General features: G+C 39.1%; 2 protein-coding genes across 3 annotated transcripts; both read left to right on the top strand.

Moving 5' to 3' along the window:
* Positions 1 to 1,805: 1,805 nt before the first annotated feature.
* Positions 1,806 to 7,243, top strand: nkain5 (sodium/potassium transporting ATPase interacting 5). Of its 2 annotated transcripts, none has more exons than XM_026270327.1 (6): positions 1,806 to 2,016; positions 4,212 to 4,349; positions 5,078 to 5,158; positions 5,369 to 5,566; positions 6,290 to 6,354; positions 6,497 to 7,243. In XM_026270327.1, the coding sequence occupies exons 1-6, from the start codon at positions 1,963 to 1,965 to the stop codon at positions 6,504 to 6,506; spliced, it is 546 nt and encodes a 181-aa protein (XP_026126112.1). In that variant the 5' UTR covers positions 1,806 to 1,962; the 3' UTR covers positions 6,507 to 7,243. The 2 variants fall into 2 exon arrangements, with proteins under 2 accessions (XP_026126112.1, XP_026126111.1); XM_026270326.1 differs by having other exon boundaries at positions 1,807 to 2,016; positions 6,290 to 6,350.
* A 1,407-nt stretch (positions 7,244 to 8,650) lies between these two features.
* Positions 8,651 to 16,602, top strand: LOC113107661 (YTH domain-containing family protein 1-like). The gene is made up of 6 exons (XM_026270325.1): positions 8,651 to 9,060; positions 9,685 to 9,709; positions 10,387 to 10,466; positions 11,052 to 12,683; positions 13,239 to 13,283; positions 14,983 to 16,602. The coding sequence occupies exons 1-6, from the start codon at positions 9,034 to 9,036 to the stop codon at positions 15,007 to 15,009; spliced, it is 1,836 nt and encodes a 611-aa protein (XP_026126110.1). The 5' UTR covers positions 8,651 to 9,033; the 3' UTR covers positions 15,010 to 16,602.
* The last annotated feature ends 7,248 nt before the right edge of the window (positions 16,603 to 23,850 follow it).

Here is a 23,850-nt window from a genome sequence, read left to right as displayed (position 1 = left end):
GAGGTGGGAGAGGGAGGCCGGGAGGGAACACAGGGGATACAGAAGATTCAGAGCTGGGCGGAACCAGCGGACACACAGAAGATTCAGGGCTGGGCGGAACCAGCGGAGAGACAGAAGATTCAGGGCTGGGCGGAACCAGCGGAGAGACAGAAGATTCAGGGCTGGGCGGAACCAGCGGAGACACAGAAGATTCAGGGCTGGGCGGAACCAGCGGAGACACAGAAGATTCAGGGCTGGGCGGAACCAGCGGAGACACAGAAGATTCAGAGCTGGGCGGAATCAGCAGAGACACAGAAGATTCAGAGCTGGGCGGAACCAGCGGAGACACAGAAGATTCAGAGCTGGGCGGAACCAGCGGAGACACAGATTCAGAGCTGGGCGGAACCAGCGGAGAAACAGGAAACTCAGGGCTGGGCGGAACCAGCGGAGAAATAGGAAACTCAGGGCTGGGCGGAACCAGCGGAGAAACAGAAAACTCAGGGCTGGGCGGAACCAGCGGAGAAACAGAAAACTCAGGGCTGGGCGGAACCAGCGGAAATGGAGCAGAGGAAATGACTGGAGGAGGTAGGAGTGGGAGACTGAGAGGGTATACAGGGGAATCAGGGCTGGACGGAACCAGCGGGGAAACAGGAATATTAGGGATTACCTCCGTAGACCAGTCCATCAGATCCAGAACTTGCTCCATATGACTTTCAGAGACTGCATATAGCTCACCCTCAGTCGCAGGAGTGTGGGCAGGGCTTTCCTCCACGCCCTCGATCTCCACGAGGACTCCCACGATGCACAGTGTTGCCGGCTCACACACCTGGTCAGTCGCGCTCTCGAGATCCGGCTCCCTGTCAGTGGATGGCTCGGACTCTGCGGCTGCGGTGGGCTCTGGCTCCGTGCGGCGTGATGGTGGCTGGCTGGTCTCTGGGTCGGGAGTGGGGCTGGCGAGGTCCTCTATGGGGCAGACGGTGAGAGGTGACCCATTTCTCGCCAGAGTCCACTCCACGAATGCGGCGAAATCCTCTCGAGGACCATCTTCGGACGACAACGCTCTGCATTTGGAGTTCAGGCTGGTGTTGTAGAAGGTGCAGAGCGCGTTGTCCGGGTAGCTGGTGGCATTAGCTAATAGAATAAACTGTCTGGTATGGTCCTCGAGAGAACGTCCTTCCTGCTTCAGCAGAAGGATGAGGAATTCGGGACGATAGAGGGGATCCATAGAAACACTACAAAACAAAAAGACTGAGAAAAAACGAAAGCAAAACGGAGGGAAAGACGCAGTTTTCTACTTTCTCTTTTGAGGTCGGGTCTTCTGTCACGGATTTACGCTGCCTGAAGGAATACGGAGTCGAGGATAAACAGAATAAGGCTTTTAATATATCCAACACAGGGGATATCCAACATGGAGCACAGAGGTAGACACACGTAAGTAGCAAGTGAAGACCCGACAAAACAGAACTGAAAGGACAAGGCTTAAGTACAAAGGATAATGGGGAAACACAGGTGGATGGAATAACTAAATTAACAGGGACATGGAACACATGAGGAATAGAATTGACACACCTGGGAACTAATCAAACTAAACACGGAAGACAGAAACTGGGTCACTGGGGCAAAAACACTAAATGAGTCCAGGTGTGTGACAAATCCAGCCTTAACCACCAAGTAGCGTTAATGGTAGTCAGATCTTGATTTCTGTGAACAGTAAATCTAATCATTTGGCAGCTCTTCCACCTGCCGCTCCCTCTCCACAGCGCACCGAGAGGCGGCGGCTGATTTAAGGACCCACCCCATTTTATTTACCCCCGCCTACCGCTTTATATTGTTTTTAACCCTATCTGCTATGTATTTACACCTATGATCACAAATTGTAAGAATAGCATAGTTTACTGAAAAATACCGCTAAAAACAGACTACCTCAAAATGAATCTCTTTTATTTACCATTTTGAGTTTTACGTTAATACCGGATCGTGAAGATGGGCTGCTGCTCGGGGAGGTGTATGTTGATGTTCTTCTGCGCTCTTCAGCTGGTAAGTGCGTTATAGAATTGTAGTAAAAACAAGCGTCTACTCGCTGCAGTTTTGTATCGCATTTATTAATCTGTCAATTTTTATGACATTTTGCGTTGTGATATTAACTTCGAAACGAGTTTCTGAACATCTGAACAACAAGTCTTAAAGTCCGCAGTCTTTTATGTAGTCCATTGTTTGAAAGAAGGAAGGTTTTTAACCCAAAAACCCTAGTTTTTCAATTTATAATTTGTGCAAACAGACTATAATTGTACGTAGACTTTTGGACAGTTATTGGACTATTATTAAAAGGAATTGTCGTGAAGGAGCACTCACAAAACTAGACCACATTTTTGTAATAGAGTACAATGAGAACTGCAGTGAGTGCAAATAATACATTAGTGTATAGTACATTATGTTTATAACTACTTTTTGTTTTTGCACATATTGTATTTATAGCTTTGCTTATGTAAACATTTGTTGTTATTTTCTCTCATTTTTATATTTATATATTTCTATTCTGTATTTATGTTTCTCTGTCATATGTATCAGTTCTCACTTGTTTTTCTGCTATTGCACCAAAATTTATCTCAAAGGATTTTTATTAAATATCCATCATCCATTTATTTATAACTTGCTCATAGAACATAATCTAGGCTACTTATTTATATTGCAGATTTCCTACATAAGAAATGTCAACTGTGCATTGTAATATGGAGAAATGTTATATAGGTTGCACATGGTCTTCCAGTGGTGTGAGATCCTTTTCTCCTCTCACAAAGTGATATTGGATTTTATCATCTCAGTTCAGTAGCTGCACTTGTGTTCTCAACAGGAGGAAACCCTCTTGTTTCTGTGCTGAACACCAACAGAGACAGTGACCTATATCCCTGCTGTTATTCTGCTTAACCTTTGTATGGCTTTTAACTTTGGTCTAACCTTATCTTTTCTTTCTTTCCTTTCTATTGACTGTATAAATGTGCATGAAAAAAATAGAAATTGGAGATGCTTATTCAGTCATATATTTTTAAATCAGCATTTTATATTAGCAATCTAATATGAGATCACATTTGGGCTATAATCTCAGTGGATTAACTCAGTCTTGCCATTTTTTTTAAATACAGTCCCCTACTAAATAAATGATGAATATTCAGTAAGACAGTGCAGAACAGAAGCGTGCAGTTATTAGTCTTTACAGTTGTGTACATTTGATCTCAGGATGGCTCAAAAAGAAAATATAGCTGTATGGTTTAACTGGTTTAACAAATTCAATTTACCATTTCACACTGCCAATGTTTAGAAAAAGAGAGGTCTGCTGCATGTCTGCCATACCATGTCCAATATTGTGTAACATTTGGCACCAATAAATCTTGGCTTGACATTAATCTGTCATGTCGACTATCAACAGGTTCAGCACTGTTGCTGTGTTAATGGTGGTTTCATATATCCTTAAAATAAATATTTCAGATGAGTTGAAGACTGTTCATGTTTATGAATTAGATATACCAGGATGGATATATATTGTATAATCTGAGTTTGTAATGCAGATGTCTGTTACCAAAAGCGGATAGCTCATCTGTGTCTGCGATTCATCTCATTGTTTTATGTTTGGCTGGTTAAAGTCAATGCACCTCATGCTGGAACACAGCAGAGAGGGACTGTGGTGAAGACATGCTACGAATGGTTGATTTGAGGTGGAACCTCTGGGGACAGCTGGTACACAGCAGCATTGTGGCATACAGATATGGGGGATGGGTGCTTAGTGGAGAGAGAGGGTTTATGACTGCAGCAGTGAAGCTTTATGAGAGGAGCAGCATCCCCCACACCCAGCACCTTCTCTCTGAATCATACATCTCCTCTCCCTGAGCCTCTGACCTCCAAAGAGAGCCCTCATCTCCTCTCGCTCACCCTTTCTCTCTCCGCCCTCCTTTTCTCTTTCTCCACCTCTCACTCTCTATTTCTCTGTCACATGCTTTGTACCCCATTGGCTCTGTTACCCTGGCAACCCTGAGTAAAAAGCCAGCATGTGGAAAAAACAGAAGTGGGGGTTTTGATTGTGTGTCTCTTGGAAAGAGAGATGGGGTCTCCATCATTATTGTGTTTGGGGCAGCGTGAGGTGTTTTTGTTTGTGTAGATGCAAAGTAGCTGGTGGTTTTACTGCTCTATCAATGTAAAGAGATCTTGATCATATCATACTTTCTGTCTTTTTTTTCTAGATCACTGCTGTGGAGAGACAGGTGTTCGACTTTCTAGGTTACCAGTGGGCACCCATCCTTGTCAACTTCCTGCACGTCATTGTGGTGATATTGGGCTTGTTTGGGACAGTCCAGTATAAGCCTCGCTATATAGTTTTGGTGTGTACTGTATTTAACTAATGACATTTTTTGTAACTTTAGAAATTCATAGGTATGCTAAATAATATTGCATTTAATAAAACTCGTTTTATTAAAACAACAATGTAACATAATTTATTATTCATAAAAATAAATGATTTATACTTATTATTTATAAAATACTGATACTAAATATAAAAAGATTACAAAAATACCTAAATGATCAAATGTATTAAATTCAATAATACATTTCCATTGATTAATATTATTATGTGTTTTGATTTCTTTATCTGAGAAAAATATATCACAGTTTTAAGAAAAATATAAATCAGCACAACTGTTTTAAAAAATGATAATAATCAATTTTTCCTGAGCATAAAATCAGCATGATTTCTGAAGGATCATGTGACACTGAAGAAAATTCTGCTTTGCCATCACAGAAATAAATTACATTTTAAAATACATAGAAAGCAAAATTCAGATATTTTCAATTGTCATAAAATTTCACAACTGTTTGTGTATATTTGTATACAGTATTTGTGTAATATTGTATTTTAGATCAAATAAATGCAGCACTGGTGAGCTTAGGAGATACATCATCCATCCAAAACTTTTTCATGGTAGCATATAATCTAATACAGTAATTTGGTTGTTAGCAGATATGGATTTTTGTTTAATGAAGTTAGATGTGGTTCCGACTGAATTTTTACAAACTCTGATGTCTATTATGTTCTTTAATTTTCCTTTAGTATATAGTCTGGAGCGTGTTTTGGGTGACTTGGAATATCTTTATCTGTTGCCTTTATCTTGACCTTGGAGGGCTTTCAAAGGTAAAGAGCCCCATTACTCATTATGTCAGTCTAGTGCTAGACCAAGTTCACATACATTCCTGTTATTGGTATGAAATGATATCATAACTTTGTTATAATCTTGCAAACCACAGATGAACAGGATTAAACAACATTTTAAATGGACAGTACTACAGATCATGTTTACAAAGCCATGAATGTTTACAAATTCAGAATGCTGTGGTCTTGCAGGACAGCAATTACCTGTCATTGGGACTTTCATCTTACCGTTCATGGTGGAAAGACAATGGTCCAGGCTGTGAGAATGGAAACCTCCCAACCACTAGATGGCAGCATATGGAAAGTCCTGCTCTGGTCTCTGAGCTGGGCTGTGTGTTAGAATTTCAATACATCGAAGTTATGCACAGCGCCCTGCAACTGTTCATTTCTGTAAGACCCTAAAACTGAAGTCATTATCTGTTAAAGCTGAAGTGTGCCGAAATGAATGACTGTTTTCAAACAGGTTTCATGAACATTTCTCACAACAGTGCTGCTGTGTCAGGCATACCAACTTTTTGTAATCTAAATGAATAGTTGCAAAGTTATGCCTACAAACTTCAGTTTTAATATGTGACCATGGACCACAAAACCATTCTTATGTGTCAATTTTTCCAAATTTTGATTTATACATCATCTGAAAGCTGAATAAATATGCCTTCCGTTGATGCATGGTTTATTAGGATCGGACAATATTTGAATATCTATATTTTGAATGTATCGAGATACAACTATTTGAATATCTGCAATCTGAGGGTGCAAAATAATCTAAATACTGGGAAAACCACCTTTGAAAGTTATTCAAATGAATTCTTAGCGATGCACATTACTAATCAAAAATTACGTTTTTATATATTTAAGGTAGGAAATTTACTAAATATCTTCATGGAATATGATCTTTACTTAATATCCTAAATATACAATGTTTTTTTGGCCATTGCTAAAAATATACCCCAGTGAATTAAGAATGGTTTTGTGGTCCAGGGTCACATATGAACTCTTCAGCTTAAAATGTTCTGTCATTCATCCATATGCACCAAGATAGAAATTCATTAAAAAAAAAAAAAACTTATATGTGACTTTACTGAACCTGATGCTTTGTTTGTTTGCATATAGGCCCTGGGATTTGTATTTGCCTGCTATGTTGTCAACATCTTCAATGAAGAGGAAGACACATGTTTGTAAAATAATTTTTATATTCCATCTTTTGAAAGTGCCTTTAGTAATTATGTGTATATTTTGCTGGTTCTTAATAATCTTCCTAAACAACTGATATTACTTCATGTGAATCTGATTTTGTATCTGCATTGTGTTACTTTTCAGATTTGTATAAGTGACAGTGTCCAGATCTCATCAACCTTTTAAGAGAGAGAAGGAACATTGAGAAGGGAAAGAGATGAAAGAAAAGGACATTAACCATTCTCAGAATGGACCGGAGTGGATGGATTCCAAATGATGTATAAACATAACAAAACATGCAAATTAAGACAACAAGAGTGATGTGAATATGAACATGAAATTCAAATGTATGTGTGTTTTATTATTTTTATTTTGCCTAATGACACTTTGAACTCCACAAGTGAACAAAAAACAAGTCACAAGACATGTTTGGCAACTATTAATCCAAAGCTAAAGGATACAGCAATGGACCTCACATGCTTTTATGAATACATGCCTACATTTTGTACATTTTAAACATATTGTAAAGATCTCTTTCAGTTCATCTGTTTAATTGTGGAAATTAAGTGAAGAAGAATTAATTGCTTTACATGCACTTGTGTCATTATACAGCAAAATGCTGTTAAATGTTTAATGATCAACATCTGTCTCTTTTACTATCTGTAACACGAGCCGTGTTTGTGAGAGGAGAGAGCAATTACAATACCTGCATGTGCTGGTCTGTGTCTTACAAGCAAAACAGAAACATTGTAAGTTAACACTTTCTGAACATTAAACCTCATTTTGTAAATGTAAATAATGCAGCATTTACTGAACACTGTTGAATGCTGACTGTAGTGAGTCATATCTTTTATTTTGTTAAATTATACATGTAGTGTATATCTTGATAAATATTTGTTTGTAAAACAGCACAGTTTACAGAAAAAAAGGCACTTTATTTCGTTATTATTTTCTGTCTACGAGTTTTGAATGTAGTCGAGGAGTTGCTCAATTGACTCGCATTACACTGACACCTAGTGGATAGAATGAGAAAACGCAAGTTGAAATAAGTGTTGAGGAAACGGTTTGCAGCCTATATACCACATAATAACCATTAAAGCATTAGGATACCAACAATCTTGATAAATAAACCGGATTATTATGTATGCCATTACTTTGTGCAATGCAATACAATATTTTATCATCCTAGGACAACATAAGACTCCAAATCCATAAGCATCCAAATCCAACATGGGAAAACATATATTTAAACTTTATGAAATTCAGCAAAAGCATCTCATCATTAAAGCTTTTTCATTATCTGTGAAGTGGGTGTAATGCTGAAACAGAGCTGCTGCTCCCTGCAGGGTTCCAGTCTCCTATAGTTTCCTACTGTAAACTTATAACAGAAAGCCCCCCATCCCACCCATCTCTGACTAAGATCAATAGCTAGATCTAAATATCAATTAACTACCCTGAATGCCTTTTATCACCATGAGGTTTAGCTGTCACAAGAGTGCTCAGAGCTTGTTAATGACATTCTTTTAACAGTGAAAATGTAAATGATAAATTTGGTGGCACAGCTTGGGTCTGTAATAAAACTAAATTAAAAGCTTTCAAAAAAAGAAGAACATTTTTCATCATCCCAGTCAAATGATTTAATAAAGCTTGAAGAAAAAGACAAGTAATCAAGCTTCAAGTCAATAATATCTGATGTGAAATGAGTGGGCAGTTATTTAGTTATTTAGAAAAGTTTGCACATATTTGTGAATATATGCAAAGAAACCAGAGGAAAGGACCAGCTGAAACTTCATTATAGCCTATCTATATGGGATGGTATGTGATAGTTATTTATTTTTGTCTAAATTAAACACAAACCCATTCAATATAGACTAAAAAACTGATGTGATATGTCCTGAAAAACATATGTCATACTAGCTGAGGTGGTGAATCATGAAAGAATGAAGGAGGAATAATATTTCTAAGATGAAGTAGTGGAGTCATTACATAAAAGCATAATCTATATTATTATTATTTTCTTAACTTATTACAGACATATTCATACTATTAAGATAATGTAAACTATTAAGATGTGTAACTATAGGTAAAACAAAAACAAAATATGTACAGCCCTCATTTAGTAACTTAATATACTACACTTTAAATTTCTTAAGGCAATTGTAAGAATGAAGAACACGTATGAAATAGTTAATTTACTAAGAGAAAGAAGACATTTATCGAGTAAGAACTTTTTTTCCCAATCTTCTCAGGTTGATCACCTCCGCATGGCCACCCGGTCCATGTGGCGTCAGTCCCTCCGCGCAGATCCCGGATGGAGCGGCCATTGGGCGGAAGTGAACAGAGGTGCACAATAACTGCGGGCTGGGAGGAGGAAAAAATATATATATATTTACACTTTTAAATAAATTTACACTCGGCGTGTGACACCATTGGATTACACCCCCAACCCGCAGAGCCTCTGATACTCTTGGAAACATCCTCAGGCTGGACTTTTAGTGCGCTCGCGTGGACCGGATCGCCGGAATCAAGTCGTGGAAGTTGCTGAAAAAAAGCGCAGTTTAGCCTGCACGGAGCCGAGAGGAACCCACAGGCTTCGGGTTACGCCGAGCACCCTCGCTGCTGCTGCTTCTTTTTTCTTTGCAAGACTCTTGCTGAATCTCAAGAAGCCCTCTTGATGAATAATGTCTACCACCAGTATTGACCCACAGGTACGTTGGGTTGGAGTGGCACGGCGTTGCTAAGGCCTTTAGGAGGAGCAGGGAATGCGCGTGCAGCCTCCGCCGCTTGTGCGGAGACATTTCGGGCTTCTACCTCTGTTTGCTTAATACATGCGCGATGGCTAACGAGTTAGCATTTTCCCCACTCGTTTCATTGAAAACTACATCGCTATTGTTTGGTCAAAACAGGCAGTTCAGTTCGACACATCACAAAATGCGTTTTACTCCAGTGGAGCATCAGGATAAAACTTAATTTAGTACACAATCTCTCTCGTCTGCTTCTGAGAGTTATAACCAGTTTTCTCTGGACCTGGGCTGATATGTGTGGCCGACGAAATCTTTAGCTCTCCGGGTGGACGTGTAATTCCTTGATTGACTAAATAAATATCAACATAAGCCCCCGTTTCTCTTTAATAACGAATGGCGAGCGACTCATGATAGTGCATTGATTTATTGCTGATGCTCTAATGGAGTCGATGTGGATTAAGAGCATGGAACGTTGTGTAGTATTTACATGTTAAACACGAAGAGCTCGTGTTTAAAACTATAATTCAAAGGTGTTAATGTTTTGTCTTGTTGTTTTTATCCATCTCTAATCACCTACTGAATGGGAAGACATCCAAAGGGCAAGACGCTAAAGGTGAGTTTGCTGAACAATATGTATGTCTGTACAGATCTAGAAATGAAACGTCCAGGATAGGCTCATTCATGTAAATTAGGTTCAGCTTTTTCCATTATTAATGCTCTTGGCTGTGGCTAAGTCAAGTCAAATTCGGGCATTAATTTTCTGTCATGGCCTGGTTCTGTGTTGCTCACATCTCACTCAAATAATGTTGTTTGAGAGCTCAATCAATCACCTGATGGAGCCATAGGCTATACCTCCTCTTGGAGGCCAGAACTGCTCCTGTTGGATTAACACCACTCTGACACATCAATTGGCAATGGGAGCTTGGCTTTTGAGCGTATTAAATGGATTATGCTTGATAATTCTGTAGCGTTAACTACTGTAGTTGGAATTTTTGTCCTTTGGCTTGGGTCATTTTTAGATGGTTCTCTTCATTATGACTGTCTGTAGTATCGTGGTAGTCAGACAGAACATGTGGTGAATGACTCACTGAGATCACTGTGGTGAAGTTCACATTACTGTAGTCGATTATCAGTTGTTCAAGATCTAAAATGTGAATGGCGTAGCATTGGTTAAGTGATATCTTCTGAGGGGCACAGAAGACTGTTGGATTTAGCATGTACTTTGATTTTGTTTTCAGATGTAGTGATTTGAGAAGTAAACCTGACGATTAACATCGTCTTTTATTTCAGTGCAAAATGGCTCTCTTCATCAGAAGGAAACAGTCCACGACAATGACTTTGAACCATACCTCACTGGCCAGTCCAATCCGGTGAGAAATGTGTTTTTTTTCTTGGTGTGAAATAGATTTAAAAACTTTTAAATCGACATGTATTCTAATGTTTTTACAGTTTTGCTTCTCAGCATAAGCATGTTTTTGATGTTTTGAAGAGAACAAAATACTGAATATGATTTTTTTTTTAAGTGCATTATCCTTGTTGGCTTGTGCATGGAAAAACACAGTATTTTGAATTAAAGTAATTACTTGGCAAAATAAGACTAACTGGGTTTTACTCTGGGAAATTTGTCTGTACATTTTTTAAAACTCAGAAGTAACATTTCTGCTTTTGTAATTGCTGGAGGGGAAAATATTATTAACCAACTATGTTTTACTCTGGGATTTTTTTTTTTTTTTGGTAATTTATTTTATTTCCAGTACATTACCACAATACATTACTAAAGGGAACTGGTTGTACAAATACTACATCAATGTCTATCAGTTGTTATGTTTAAAATAATTTCCAGTTGAATATGGAATGTCTGCTAAGAATCAGGTCTGATCTGTTTTTATCTGATCTTTTTTAAATAAGTATATTTGGTTTGCATTCTAACAACTCTATTTCTGATTATCCCTCAGAATAACAGTTATCAATCAATGACCGACCCATACCTGTCTAGCTACTATGCCCCCTCGATTGGGTTCCCATACCCCCTCAGCGAGGCCCCCTGGTCCACCGGTGGAGACCCGCCGATCCCTTACCTCACTCCGTACGCCCCCCTCAGCAATGGAGACCATCACTTCATGCATGACACTGTGTTCGGACAGCCAGGGGGTCTGGGTAGTAGTATCTATCCACACCGCTTCAACTTTTTCCCTGAAAACCCAGCGTTTTCCGCCTGGGGTACGAGCGGCTCCCAGGGCCAGCAGACTCAGAGCTCTGCATACGGGGGCAGTTACAGTTACCCGCCCAGTTCTTTAGGTGGCACCCTGGTACCCGACGGGCAAACGGGCTTCCCAAGTGACACCCTGAATAAGGCGCCTGGTATGAACAGCTTAGAGCAAGGCATGGTGGGTTTGAAGATCGGCGGTGACGTGACTGGAGGTGGTTCTGGCGTAAAGACGGTGGGCTCTGTGATCGGTGGAGGGCCGGTGGCGGCTGCTGTGGCCACGGGTAACGGCGGGACTCCACTAGGGCTACCGCCTCCCAAACCCACATCCTGGGCAGCCATCGCAAGCAAACCGGCCAAGCCTCAGCAGCTGAAGTTGAAGACCAAGCCGGGGATGCCCATGGCTGGAGGCACCCTTCCCCCACCACCCATCAAACACAACATGGACATTGGCACCTGGGATAATAAGGGGCCTGTGACTAAAGTGGCCTCGCCATTGCCCCACCACCAGCAGCAGCCTCCGCTCCACTCCCAGGGTCACCTACCGCCTCACCATCATGGGCTCCCGCCCCCACCTCAGCCCCCTATCCCGTCTGCCCAATCACTTGCCCATCAGATGGCGATGCAGGGTCCGCCCCCTCCACTGCCTTACCAGAACCACAACCCTGCTCCTCCCCCTCAAACCCGGTGGGTTGCCCCACGTAACCGCAACCCTGGTTACGGTGGGGGTGGCAGCATGGATAGCAGCAGCTCATCGAGTGGTGGAGGGGTCGGCAACGGTGGTGGCGGAGGACCTCCAGGGTCCTGTGCTGTGGAATCCCACCCGGTCCTTGAAAAGCTGTGTGCAGCACACAGCTACAATCCCAAGGAATTTGATTGGAACCTGAAAAATGGCCGGGTTTTCATCATTAAGAGCTATTCGGAGGACGACATCCACCGCTCCATCAAGTACTCCATCTGGTGCAGCACGGAACATGGCAACAAGCGGCTGGATACAGCCTTTCGTGGCATCAACGGCAAGGGTCCTGTCTATCTGCTGTTCAGTGTCAACGGCAGCGGACACTTCTGCGGCGTAGCGGAGATGCGCTCGCCTGTAGACTACGGCACCAGCGCCGGCGTTTGGGCGCAGGACAAGTGGAAGGGCAAATTCGATGTGGACTGGCTGTTTGTTAAAGACGTACCCAACAGCCAGCTCAGGCACATCCGCCTGGAGAACAATGACAACAAGCCCGTGACCAACTCCCGTGACACGCAGGAGGTGCCTCTGGAGAAGGCCAAGCAGGTGCTGAAGATCATCGCCACCTACAAACACACCACCTCCATCTTCGATGACTTCTCACACTACGAGAAACGGCAAGAGGAGGAGGAGGTGGTAAGAAAGGTAATGTGCTTTTTCCAAACCTTTTATTGTATGTTTGTTTGTTTGTTTAACAATAACTGCATTGTTAAGCTAATGATTTGGATATAGTGAAAATATTAGATATGTTGAGGTTTAGAGATGCATATACTGAAGGTAAATATTTCTGTTTAGAGGTGAATGACCATAAGCAGCTACAGTGCATCAGTGTCTACCTGTTTTTTTGGAATGGTGATGCTCTTATTATAGTTATTTTTTTTTTTTATTACATTTAATATTTAACTTATTGTATTTTATCCATTAGTGGTTTTTAGTACTGTGGTGTTCCAAGTATCAAGCTGATAATACACTTGTATTGTTTTAGATATCTGGTGACAATAAGCAAAAGTACATGTCTTAAACTGGTTCTACTTTGCTCATTTTATATATGGTTTTATGGTTATGAATACATTTGGCAGTCTTATGTTAAATTTAGTTATTGGCATTTTTATGCAACAAAAATTTAAGACCGTGCTGATGTTTTTGATTTGAGTCCAAGGATTATTGATTTTAATCTCTTTCTTTCATCTCCACTGACAGAACCTAGAGCCTGCTCCTCTCCAGAATCGATCCCGACTGGATCAAGTAAGCTCTTCTTTTTTTATGTTTTGTCAGAGCTAACATTGTTGTATTGGATATGTCAGAGAATTTAGAAAATTTAAAACCAGATTAGGTTTGGAATGTTTTGTTTATGCTCAAATCTAAAATATTTAACTTGTTACATTTTTTATCGAAGGTAGCTGCTCCTGGAACACTTATTTGACTTTAATTATATATTCTGTTAAACTGTACTGTTTAATCACATACAACAGTTTTACTTAGAAAATTCCCTGAGGACTGTGTTTAGTAAAATCTCTTAGATTTAGCAATGCACCCAAAATCTTATAGATTTTCTCTTCCTGTATTCAAATAATTAATGGTTTATTAATGAATTAGTGATTTAATGATACAGTGAAAAAATTATAGTGGAACCGTTTTCAAAAAATAGATTAAATTTTGAAGTAGATATAATGAAATATTTTCTTGTTAAACACTCCACTTTAAACTTTGAAGGATCATGTACTACCCTGTTCTTGGCATGAAAATTGCTTTAGAAGCTGACGTGACATGAAACAACTGATTAAATAAATCTAAATAAACTCCTAATGAGTGTAAATGTGTTTAAAGGAATCATATGATGCTTTTTTTAAAGTGTTTGGTGTAACAGAATATGTTGACATGCTTTAATGTTCAAAAAATACATAATTTTTCAAAGACAGTACATTATTGTAGGTCCCCTATGCTCCGCCTCTCTCAAACGTGTAGTTTTCTACAAAGTCCCTCCGTCTGACAAGCGCAGGCTGCTCTGATTGGCCAACTGACCCAGTGCATTGTAATTGGCCGAACACCGTAAACACTCGTAGGAATTGTAAAGCCCCTTTCCATAATCTTTCAAAATAAATGTAAAGACAGTTAATTATGTCCTTAGTTTTACCATCAGTTCAAGCCTGTAAGTGATACGGAGTCGCGTGATGGACACAGTGATGAAACTCATATGTGTTTGAAGTACACAAGCCATGGACCATTAAGACAGCTGATTCCACCATGTCACCGTCTCTCTCTCTCTCGCGATGTGCAAAACTCCGCATTTGAACAGTAAATAGGAAATACTTAAACTAATAACAAAACATACTTCCAGTAGCTGATTCAGAAGCACCAGATTGTCGTAGCAGAATGACCTCCTCTTCTAGGTTCACGAAACGGTCGTCCATAAAATGTGTCGCTTTTCTGTTGTAAGTAATCTACTTTCAGAAGTCCAAATAAAAAGGGCTTTTGCTTTCACCTAAACACACAGCATCTCCCTGACATGGCTGCATCAACACTAACTGTGGTTACTGAAACCACGGCTTCTTTCGTTGTGTGATCATTTGGCATTATGCAAATATTTCCACATAGTGACATAGACATGTTGGGGTGTGTTAGAACGAGCCGTTTTTGGGGTCATGTCAGAGTCTTAACTTTGATAAACAATATCTCTTTGGTTTTGAGACGTTAGTCTTTGCAAAAAAGGAAAATGAAATCGCATCATGTGACCCCTTTAAAATTCCAAATTATGAATAACTGTTTTAAGTCAAGGAAATTCAAGGGTGAAAAGTTATGGTAACCCCGGCTTGTGTGTGAGAATTTAAAAGTAGTACAAAATATTGTTGGAATATTTTTATTTTTTTTAATGAAAAGTTTTAGATTTTTCTGTACATCAAAGTAACCTTCCCTCCATTTCTCTTTCTCTGTTTCTCTCTCGCAGGAACGCCAGAACCGAAATAAACAATAGAAGGCTGCCCCCTACATATGATGAGCAGTTGTTTTAGGACTGACCATTTGAAAATAAAATTTAAAGAGGACACAAGATGAAATTTAAAAAAAATAAACAATCATTATGTTTTTTCTATTTAATTCTGGTGACTTCAGCCAACGTCAGACTCGAACCTCTGCGCCTCCTGTCGGGGCTGAAGTCGATTAGCACCTCAACGTCCCATCATCATTTTGATTTCTTTCTCTTTTTTTTTATTCTTTGGTATTGTTTTCATACACCTCCCTCCCCCTTTGATCAACCAATATGTGCACAAGTCTTTTATTTCCTCCTATATTTTTGTTTCTTCAGCCCCACTACTCCCCAATATGCCCTTCAGAGTTGGTTAAATGAGTGGGTAGTGACTTCTGTTATGTATGTGTGTGTGTGTGTGTGTGTGTGTGTGTGTGTGTGTATCAGGGAAGGTGGTGGAGTGTTTGTCAGTCATGTGATATGGGACGGGGGTGGGGGTGTGTTCAGACGCCACTCTGGTTGTGGGGGGAGTGGCATCTCAAGCATCAGTAACTGTAACGGGCCAGTTTTACGTTCTGTAGATCAAGATTTGTGGAGAATCATGCAACTGCGTAGAAGGGACAATGACATGTCTTGACATGAGATGATGTTATAAAAAAAAATCTATATTTTTGAATTATGTAACACTTGACTTTTTTTTTTGTTCAGTGACGAGCCACTTATGTCACAGGTTTTTCTTTTTCTTTTTTTTCTGTTTTTCCTGCTTGGAGCCTTAACATTTTAAAGCTACGGAAACCGTTTAATAATGGCTGTTCTATACCTCAAATGAAACAGCGTTATCAGGGAGACGACATCCCATGCATCCTTAACCAAGGGAAGTCAACATTGTCACTGGCTGTACTAAAAAAAAAAAAAAAAAGTAAAACTAATGTTTTCATTGCGGTTCAGAGCCCAGTGCTCAGACTCTGTTCCCATACACAATGTTTAAAGAGCGGAGATGTAACTACTTACTGTTCCAACCCCGCCCAGCAGAGGTCGCTGTTTCTTTAAGCCAATCTGAGAGATGTAGCAATTCATTGCTTTTAATTTGAAATCACTTTAGATGCATCACTTCTTTTTTTGTTGTGTTCTTTGTCCTTTCTTAACAGATTTTATTTTATCGCTTTTTCCCCTCCCCATGTCCTCAGTATATTGCTAAGCTTTAACGTAGGATCATATAATTAAAACAGTAACGAAGAACGCCTCAAATGTGTAACCTGAAAATTAATGTTACTGATTTACTCTTAAAGGAAAGAAAAACAAACAAACAAAAAAAGAGTATATGGTTTCTGTGCGTGATTTTTTTTTTTTAGGACCTGCTTGCTGTTTCGTGTGTTTGTGTGTGGGAGAGCGGAATTGAACCGTGTGAGGGTTTCAGATTTCTATAGTCATATAACTAAAGATTCATGAAAATATATGAAATACTAAAAATATTAAAAAAGAGTTACAAGACAAACATTTAAGTCACCCCTGAAATGAATATGCATTGTATTGGAAGGTCACTATCTATCACGTTCTTAGATTTGATCATGCTCATTATTAAAATAATACTATATGGTGTAATTGGTGTTTGAAGGTGTTCTTTTTACTGCCTTGCTTTGTTGGGAAAATGGTCTGTGTTGTTGCTCTACTAATAGTTTTTTGGCACCTAGATGAGTTCTGTATCACTTTTTAACCTATTCACACCCACCTGGACTGTTTTAATTTTGAGACATCATCTTTGATGAACACATGGGATAAACATGCTTAATTTTAAGACGTGATGGACATATATTTGTTATTTGTGGGGGGTGGTGGGGTTTAAAAAAATACAGGATACATATTTGTCTCTGTCACTTCTAAAAGCTTTAAAATAAGCTTTGAAACAGAGCTAATTATAACAAATGTGGAAATACTGTAATTTCCTCATCTCTGTTTACGTATCAGTGCTTCATAAATGTTCCTTTTTCTAAAATTTTTAAAGGGTTAAATAGTTCATCTGTAATCCAATTTCTAAAGTTGTGATATTGGTCATTATTAGAGAGGTTGCAAAGAATATTTTATTCACTCCACCTTAAACATTCATTGTTGAGTTGAAGAGTGTTTATCTACAAGCATTGTGCTATAAGCCTTATATAAGCCTTATCCAGTAATGCTTAAATAGTTTGAAGATGGTAGCTTGCTTTATTAACCACTGTATGTGCACACCTGCCACTGGCTTAGACTGCTAGGCTGGACAGTCATTAAAATAAACAGCCAATGAGAGCTAGATCAGCACACTGTGGTCAAATGCAGAGGTCTTTGGCATGTGTCTCGCATATAAATAACAGTATGATTTCCTAGAGGTTATAGAAAAATATTAAAATAGGTGTTGAATCTATGACTACTCAAAACTACTCAAAATATAATGCTATCACTTTTGTATGAGAGTTGAATAACCGAGTACAGGGCCATCTGTATTGATTGGCTGGCATCTTGTTCATCTCATCTAGATAACACAAGTAGAGATCTGGCCAGAAATAAAAACTTGAAGCAAAATTTATAGGCAGGCAACAGATTTGCATGAAATAAGGGTTTATTGACAGGTAAACAAAGAAAGTGTGGAAGGAAGTGACAGGTCTTGGCAGTGGATGCTATATGCGGATTAAAGATTGAACAGTTTTGATATTTTAAAACCGTAAGTCCTATGTTTTGTATTGTATACATTAATGTCCTCCCGACTTGGCATTTTTGGCAATCTTTTTTTTTTCTAAACAAATCCATACTTTTCAGTTTAATGCTGTATTTAAGTACACTCAATACACATTAGAAATCAAATACAGTTGCCATTGTTTTTACACAATTAGTAATACAGGACCAAACATGATAATGCAGGTAATGTTTGATTAGCCATTCTTTTCAGGATATACTATTGACCTTCTGTCTTTGGTTTTTCTGAGTCTTCAGTTTTGCAAAGGGGAACTAGATTTCTTTTTTATATCTGACATTTTACATTCTTCAAGCAGTGTAGTGTCTATATTACCAAATCTCTATCGTATTCTTTGTTGTTTACAGTGCATTGCATGATTAAATTATGGGATTTAAGCATCTAATAGTCTTACATCTTCTCTTAAATCGTATTATTATATGAAAATGACCTCATATACCAGTAGAAATAGACTTAGTTATATTAAGAATAATAATAAGTATATATATTAAATTAGAACAGGAATTTCACATTCCTGTCAGCTCCCGAAATTAATATTCCTATCATGCGCCTACAAACCAAGCGGCCTCAGTTCCTGTTCTGCTCTTTGGCTTTACTAGCCTTCACTCCGGATCTTCGCATCTCTGCTGCACATTTGCTAAACGACACAGGTTCGCCGTTGTAAGGCCCCTCTCTTGGCATTCACCGCGTGCCTTAATTGTATAGATATTAAATCAAGGTCCGCCGTGAACACGCAGAGTAGCGGGCCCATGTCACCTCCCTCCATGACGCGCGCACGCCAGAGAAGGCTGCTCTTCAAAGAGAACTGCAAAGCGGGATGTCGTAATGCGTTTTGACACTACGCCGACGACAAAACGTCAAAGTTAGAATCACAATAGTGTTTCTACATTGTTTCCTATTTCAATTTCGAGTGAAAGACAGTCAAATACCAACGCATATATTTGCGCAGAGCAGGCCAACCAGTGGCCTATATTAACTCCCTTCAAAAGCTGCTCTGTATATGATTCTGCAGCCTAAATTCAAGCAGCCACAGCTATTGTCCTCCTTATTTTGAGGATCTGGGATTTGTGTGCCTCAGTGGCAGTACGGTTAGGAATTCAAAAAGAATGTCATTGCCCAAATATAGCATATAATTAATTAACCGGTGTCGTATAGATCAATGAATTGCATTGCAGGCGACAGAATGAAAGCAATGAAGAAGGTATCCGTCTGAAGGGCGCGCATTGTTATGATTCTCACTCATTTTGCTGACCTCTGCAGTAGTGCATCCTTCAGACTACATCAAGTGTAAACAAAACACTTTTAAAATCTCAAAATGCACGATCAACTATTTTACAAAAAGCTGTCGACCAACCTTAATAATATAATATCACCGCAAAAACAAGCAAAATGACTGAAACACCATTAAAGTCCCCCGTAAACACGATGCTCCATTTTCTCCGTCGAGCATCTTTAGAGCTGCCGCCGTATCCCTCCTGCATCCCGCATCGAGCAATGGGGTCACGCCTGTCGTTTACCGCCTAAACACACCGACTGTATCCCGTTTTTAATCATTATCGTCTTCTGCTGTAGTGTTACATGGCCTCGTTTGCGTCTTGGTTGCGCTGATCCCTTCTGGAGAGATTATTGCTTCCTCGCGTCCCCGCACGCTCGCCCTCCTCTGCTGATAGGACTCCAGCGCGAGAGGATTACGTCGGGACACGGTGACGTCATGAGCCGCACCGAATGCCCCCTCCCATCCCGTTAGCCAAATCCCCATCAGTGCGGTGCCCTTGAAAACCAGTGAGACTGACATTCGGAGGACTGAGAGCCATTAGCGCCCTTTACGTTCAGTTGAGTTACTGTAGTAACTTCCCAAAACTCCAGCAAACTACAGCTGCTGTTAGAAATGTCCCCGAGCACTCTAAACAATGTCTGCCATGGTCAGTTCATGGTTTATCACTTGCTTCACATGTAGCCTACTTTTGGCTCATTTATTTCTAGACTTTAGAGAGGAAAGCAACTATTCTATTCGGTCCCCACCGTCTCAAACCTGCACTTCCTGTAGATTCTGAGCTTTGGGTGGATGTAGAAGGGTATATTTAATCTATAGGCCTAATAGCTAAAAATAAATCTGAAATAGGTCAGCTAAATATTAAAATCCTTTTCAAAGAAATAAAAAATAAGTAGTAAAATACGCTTGTAGGTGCTGTTGCTGAAAGAGATTTGTGAGCGTTTTACAACTTTGCACCTTGTAATCTTAACTACTTTCATAGTTAAACGTTTGAAATCACTTTTTAAAAGTAAAAGCTATACATGCATATTCATTAAGGGTTCAGACTTTAATTTGAAAATGTGTAGGCCCAAGTTGCCAACTACCCTAGTTGCATTCCAAATAGACTACATTTGATGCCCACTACCCCAGATTCTTTGTTTGCACGAGTTTCCATGAATTATCCTAAAAAATGTGATTTGTAAACAAATAGGCCCATCTAATGAGAGCCAGTGGGAGGATAGGTAGTGAAGGGATTAGAATATTTAGGAAGCTTGTAGAAGCCCATAACCCATGTGCGATTTCATGGACCTGACAGCTTGCTGCAGTAGTCTATAATCCATCCACCATATTGAATTCTCCTAATTTCTAATCGCCCTCAGTTAGACTTTAAATGTGTAAAATCCCAGAATATATGCTTAACCGGGAAAACTACTTCCTTCTCCATTGTGCAAGGGAGGAGTTTTGTCTTTACATTACAATACCGGCCGGACCATTCATCGTGCGTGCCTGCCCTTCAGCGGCCCGTCCACTCCGCCGCGCGACACGGCCCTCTCCATCACAAGATGACACCACTAATGAAAGTCTGTGCAAGAGGGAGATTTTTGGTGATGCAGGTGCACGATTTCGAGCTTTGTCATTGATGAGGGGTCAAGATAATGTAGATGAATAAGAGCTGAGGAAGCCCTTTGAGTTTAAGTAGGCTAACTGCCTGCACCTGCTACTACTGTCATGTATAGGCTATCTAACCCTGCTGTAGAGGTCAAAGAAGCCCCGTATTCTTTAAGGGATTATTAAAAGACATTTAAATTTGCTCATTTAAAAAATATATTGTTAGGCTACTGTACTGCATTGCAACAAGCCAATTTTGCTGACAAAAAAATATTTAGTCTATATAAAGCAATAATGAAACAAAATTCAAAGCCTAAAAGGCAACATAAAAAAATATCAAACAACTTTGTTTGATGTTTTGGACACATTTCATAATTAGAATGATTGCATATATAACATTATGAAAAATAGATGTTGTGAGAACAGAGCAAACACAATATTTTAGTAATGGGATAATTAGGCAAAAAGTGGAATTATTAGGAAATAATAGGCAAAAATTTATATTCTGGACTAAATATATTTATTTTTATTTTATCCAGCTTTTCCCCCTTCACTGTCAGTATCTTCCTTATTACTTGAAATAATCCTTATTTCATCCTGTTTGATAATTCCTCTCTTACAGTTCTCTTTTTCTGCACCCATCATTTACTTCCACTGCCCCTCTCTCTTTCTCCCACCCTCCTTCTCTCTTCCTCTCTTCCTCCCACGTGTTTCTACATCACTCTCTTCAGTATGAGATCCACTCTGCCCTACATGTCTCAGCTGATTGGACCAGCTGCTCAACTCATGCTCACCATAGCAACTATTATTCGGTCGCCCAGCAACAGGTTTTACTTTCACCCCACTTCTGACTCAGGGACCCCCATCTCCCCACAACCAGCTGTCCAGTGGGTGAATCTGCTGATAAGTGATAAAGTGTGAGTGTCTTAACTGGCCTCTGCAGTTTCACAGAGTAGGTCACATGGGTAGCTAAGATTCATAACAGGAGGGATGTGTTCCAAATCTGACTGATATTCTGATATAGTAATATTGTTGGTACATTTTGTACAAGTTTATATACTGTACACACACACACAGGTGCATAATCTCAATAAATTAGAATGTCATGGAAAAGTTCATTTATTTCAGTAATTCAACTAAAGTCGTTAAACTTGTGTATTAAATAAATTTAATGCACACAGACTGAAGTAGTTTAAGTGTTCAGCGTGTCATGGAAGTGATCAGTTTGTGGCACTGCTGAGGTGGTATGGAAGCACAGTTTTCTTTGACAGTGGCCTTCAGCTCATCTTCATTGTTTGGTCTCTTGTTTCTCATTTTCCTCTTGACAATACCTCATAGATTCTCAATGGGGTTCAGGTCTGGCCAGTTTGCTGGCCAGTCAAGCACAGGTCACCATGGTCATTTAACCACCTTTTGGTGCTTTTGGCAGTGTGGGCAGGTGCCAAATCCTGCTGGAAAATGAAATCAGCATCTTCAAAAAGCTGGTCAGCAGAAGGAAGCATGAAGTGCTCCAAAATGTCTTGGAAAATGGGTGCAGTGACTTTGGTTTTCAAAAAACACAATGGACCAACACCAGCAGATGACATTGCACCCCAGATCATCACAAGTGATTTTGAGTTGAATTACTGAAATAAATTAATTTTCCACTACATTCTAATTTATTGAGATGCACCTGTATATACATACACCCATATATAAAACTGGGATAATTAAATATAATGAAATTTTAATATGGAAAAAAATTATATTATTATTACATTACAATATTATTTACCTATGATCTTTATTCAATCAATCCAATCTAATTCAACTTAGGCTATCTAATTTAACACAAAAACAGAATTCATAGAAATTGGCGGGCACCTTCAAGGGAAAATTCATCAGCAATATAGTGATGAGAGGGTGTGCTGTAATTTTAATTTTTACACAATAAAGGAGATGCAGAGATCACCCAGTGACTGATGCCTGACTGAGTGAAGTCACTGGGAGTTCCCTGCCTCTCCTTTATTGTGTCATCAGTCCCTCCTCTTCTATTGTTTTATGTTTGACAGATAAAATGGGACCCCATAATGATGAGGTCTTGTGATATATTTCTGGTCATGTGTCATTTACTAAAGTGAAGACCAAGCTATGGCTAAAGGCCATGTGCTAATCAATATTTTATTGCAATCTTTTGCAATCACTGAAGAAAAAAATGTGTAGAAACAATTTTCAGACAATTTTACCTCAGAAATTAAATAGATAGTTCACCCAAGAATGAAAATCAAGTAATTTATTACTCACCCTCATGTCGTTCCAATCCCGTAAGACTTTAGTTTATCTTCGGAACACAAATGTAGATATTTTTGATGAATCTGAGACGTAAATTTGCATTGAAGACTGACATGGAAGAGAAGAAATTGTTGAATAAAGTCCGTATTTTTGTTTTCTTTGTACACAAAAAAGTTTTCTTGTTGCTTCATAAATTTAAGGTTGAACCACTGATGTCACATGGATTATTTTAACAATGTTCTTACTATGTTTGAATATGCACCCATTTCTGCTTTGTCAGTTGCGTTGCTATCTATGCAGGGTCAGAAAGCTCTTGAATTTAATAAAAATCTTAATTTGTGTTCCAAAGATGATCAAAGCACACAGAAAACATTATAACCAATGTTTTTTGGTATGAATCAGAAAATTGTCATTTGTTTCTCCAGCAAAACCAATTTAATGAACATGTCTATCAATAGCATGATTTTTTTCTATTTAAATGCAGAAATTGACTTTGGTATGCATATGATACACAATAGATGCATATCATATGTTCGCGAAAAGCTGTGTAACAAATGGCATATCATATATGCTGTATTATATGCATGTAAAACATGTGAGTATCATATGTACACCAAAGTCCATATCTGTGTATTTCTGTTTGTATCTGGCCTAATATTTATACACATTTTCATGAGACCAGGCTTATTCAGCACTGCCAATGATGCACAATTTTGTTGTTGTTGTTGTTGTTTTCTCAAAATATTTCATAGATTTTTAGTCTATCATTATTTTACATGTTTATGGCTAATAGAATCATGTTTGCATTTGAATAATTAGAATAAACAAATTAGGCCATCAGCTCTCATATTGAACAGATGTGTTTCTCCTTATCACAAAATATTGCATTTCTTGGGGTGGGAGGAATATTGTCATTTATATCATTTTTGACTGACATAAAATCTGTTTATACAATGCGGACCAACTGTTTTCCTAAAATAAATCATGTGTT

This window comes from Carassius auratus, chromosome 8, assembly GCF_003368295.1.
Source record: "Carassius auratus strain Wakin chromosome 8, ASM336829v1, whole genome shotgun sequence".
Lineage (NCBI taxonomy): Eukaryota > Metazoa > Chordata > Actinopteri > Cypriniformes > Cyprinidae > Carassius > Carassius auratus.
This window is presented reverse-complemented; position numbering and strand designations above follow the sequence as displayed.

Bases quoted from the DNA above. Each gene is read 5' to 3' on its own strand.
- nkain5 (XM_026270327.1), top strand. From the start codon at position 1,963: ATGGGCTGCTGCTCGGGGAGGTGTATGTTGATGTTCTTCTGCGCTCTT. The intron at 2,017-4,211 runs GTAAGTGCGTTA...TTTTTTTTCTAG, and splicing joins TCTTCTGCGCTCTTCAGCTG to ATCACTGCTGTGGAGAGACA. The intron at 5,159-5,368 runs GTAAAGAGCCCC...GTGGTCTTGCAG, and splicing joins ACCTTGGAGGGCTTTCAAAG to GACAGCAATTACCTGTCATT.
- LOC113107661 (XM_026270325.1), top strand. From the start codon at position 9,034: ATGTCTACCACCAGTATTGACCCACAG. The intron at 9,061-9,684 runs GTACGTTGGGTT...CTGAATGGGAAG, and splicing joins CCACCAGTATTGACCCACAG to ACATCCAAAGGGCAAGACGC. The intron at 13,284-14,982 runs GTAAGCTCTTCT...TCTCTCTCGCAG, and splicing joins ATCGATCCCGACTGGATCAA to GAACGCCAGAACCGAAATAA.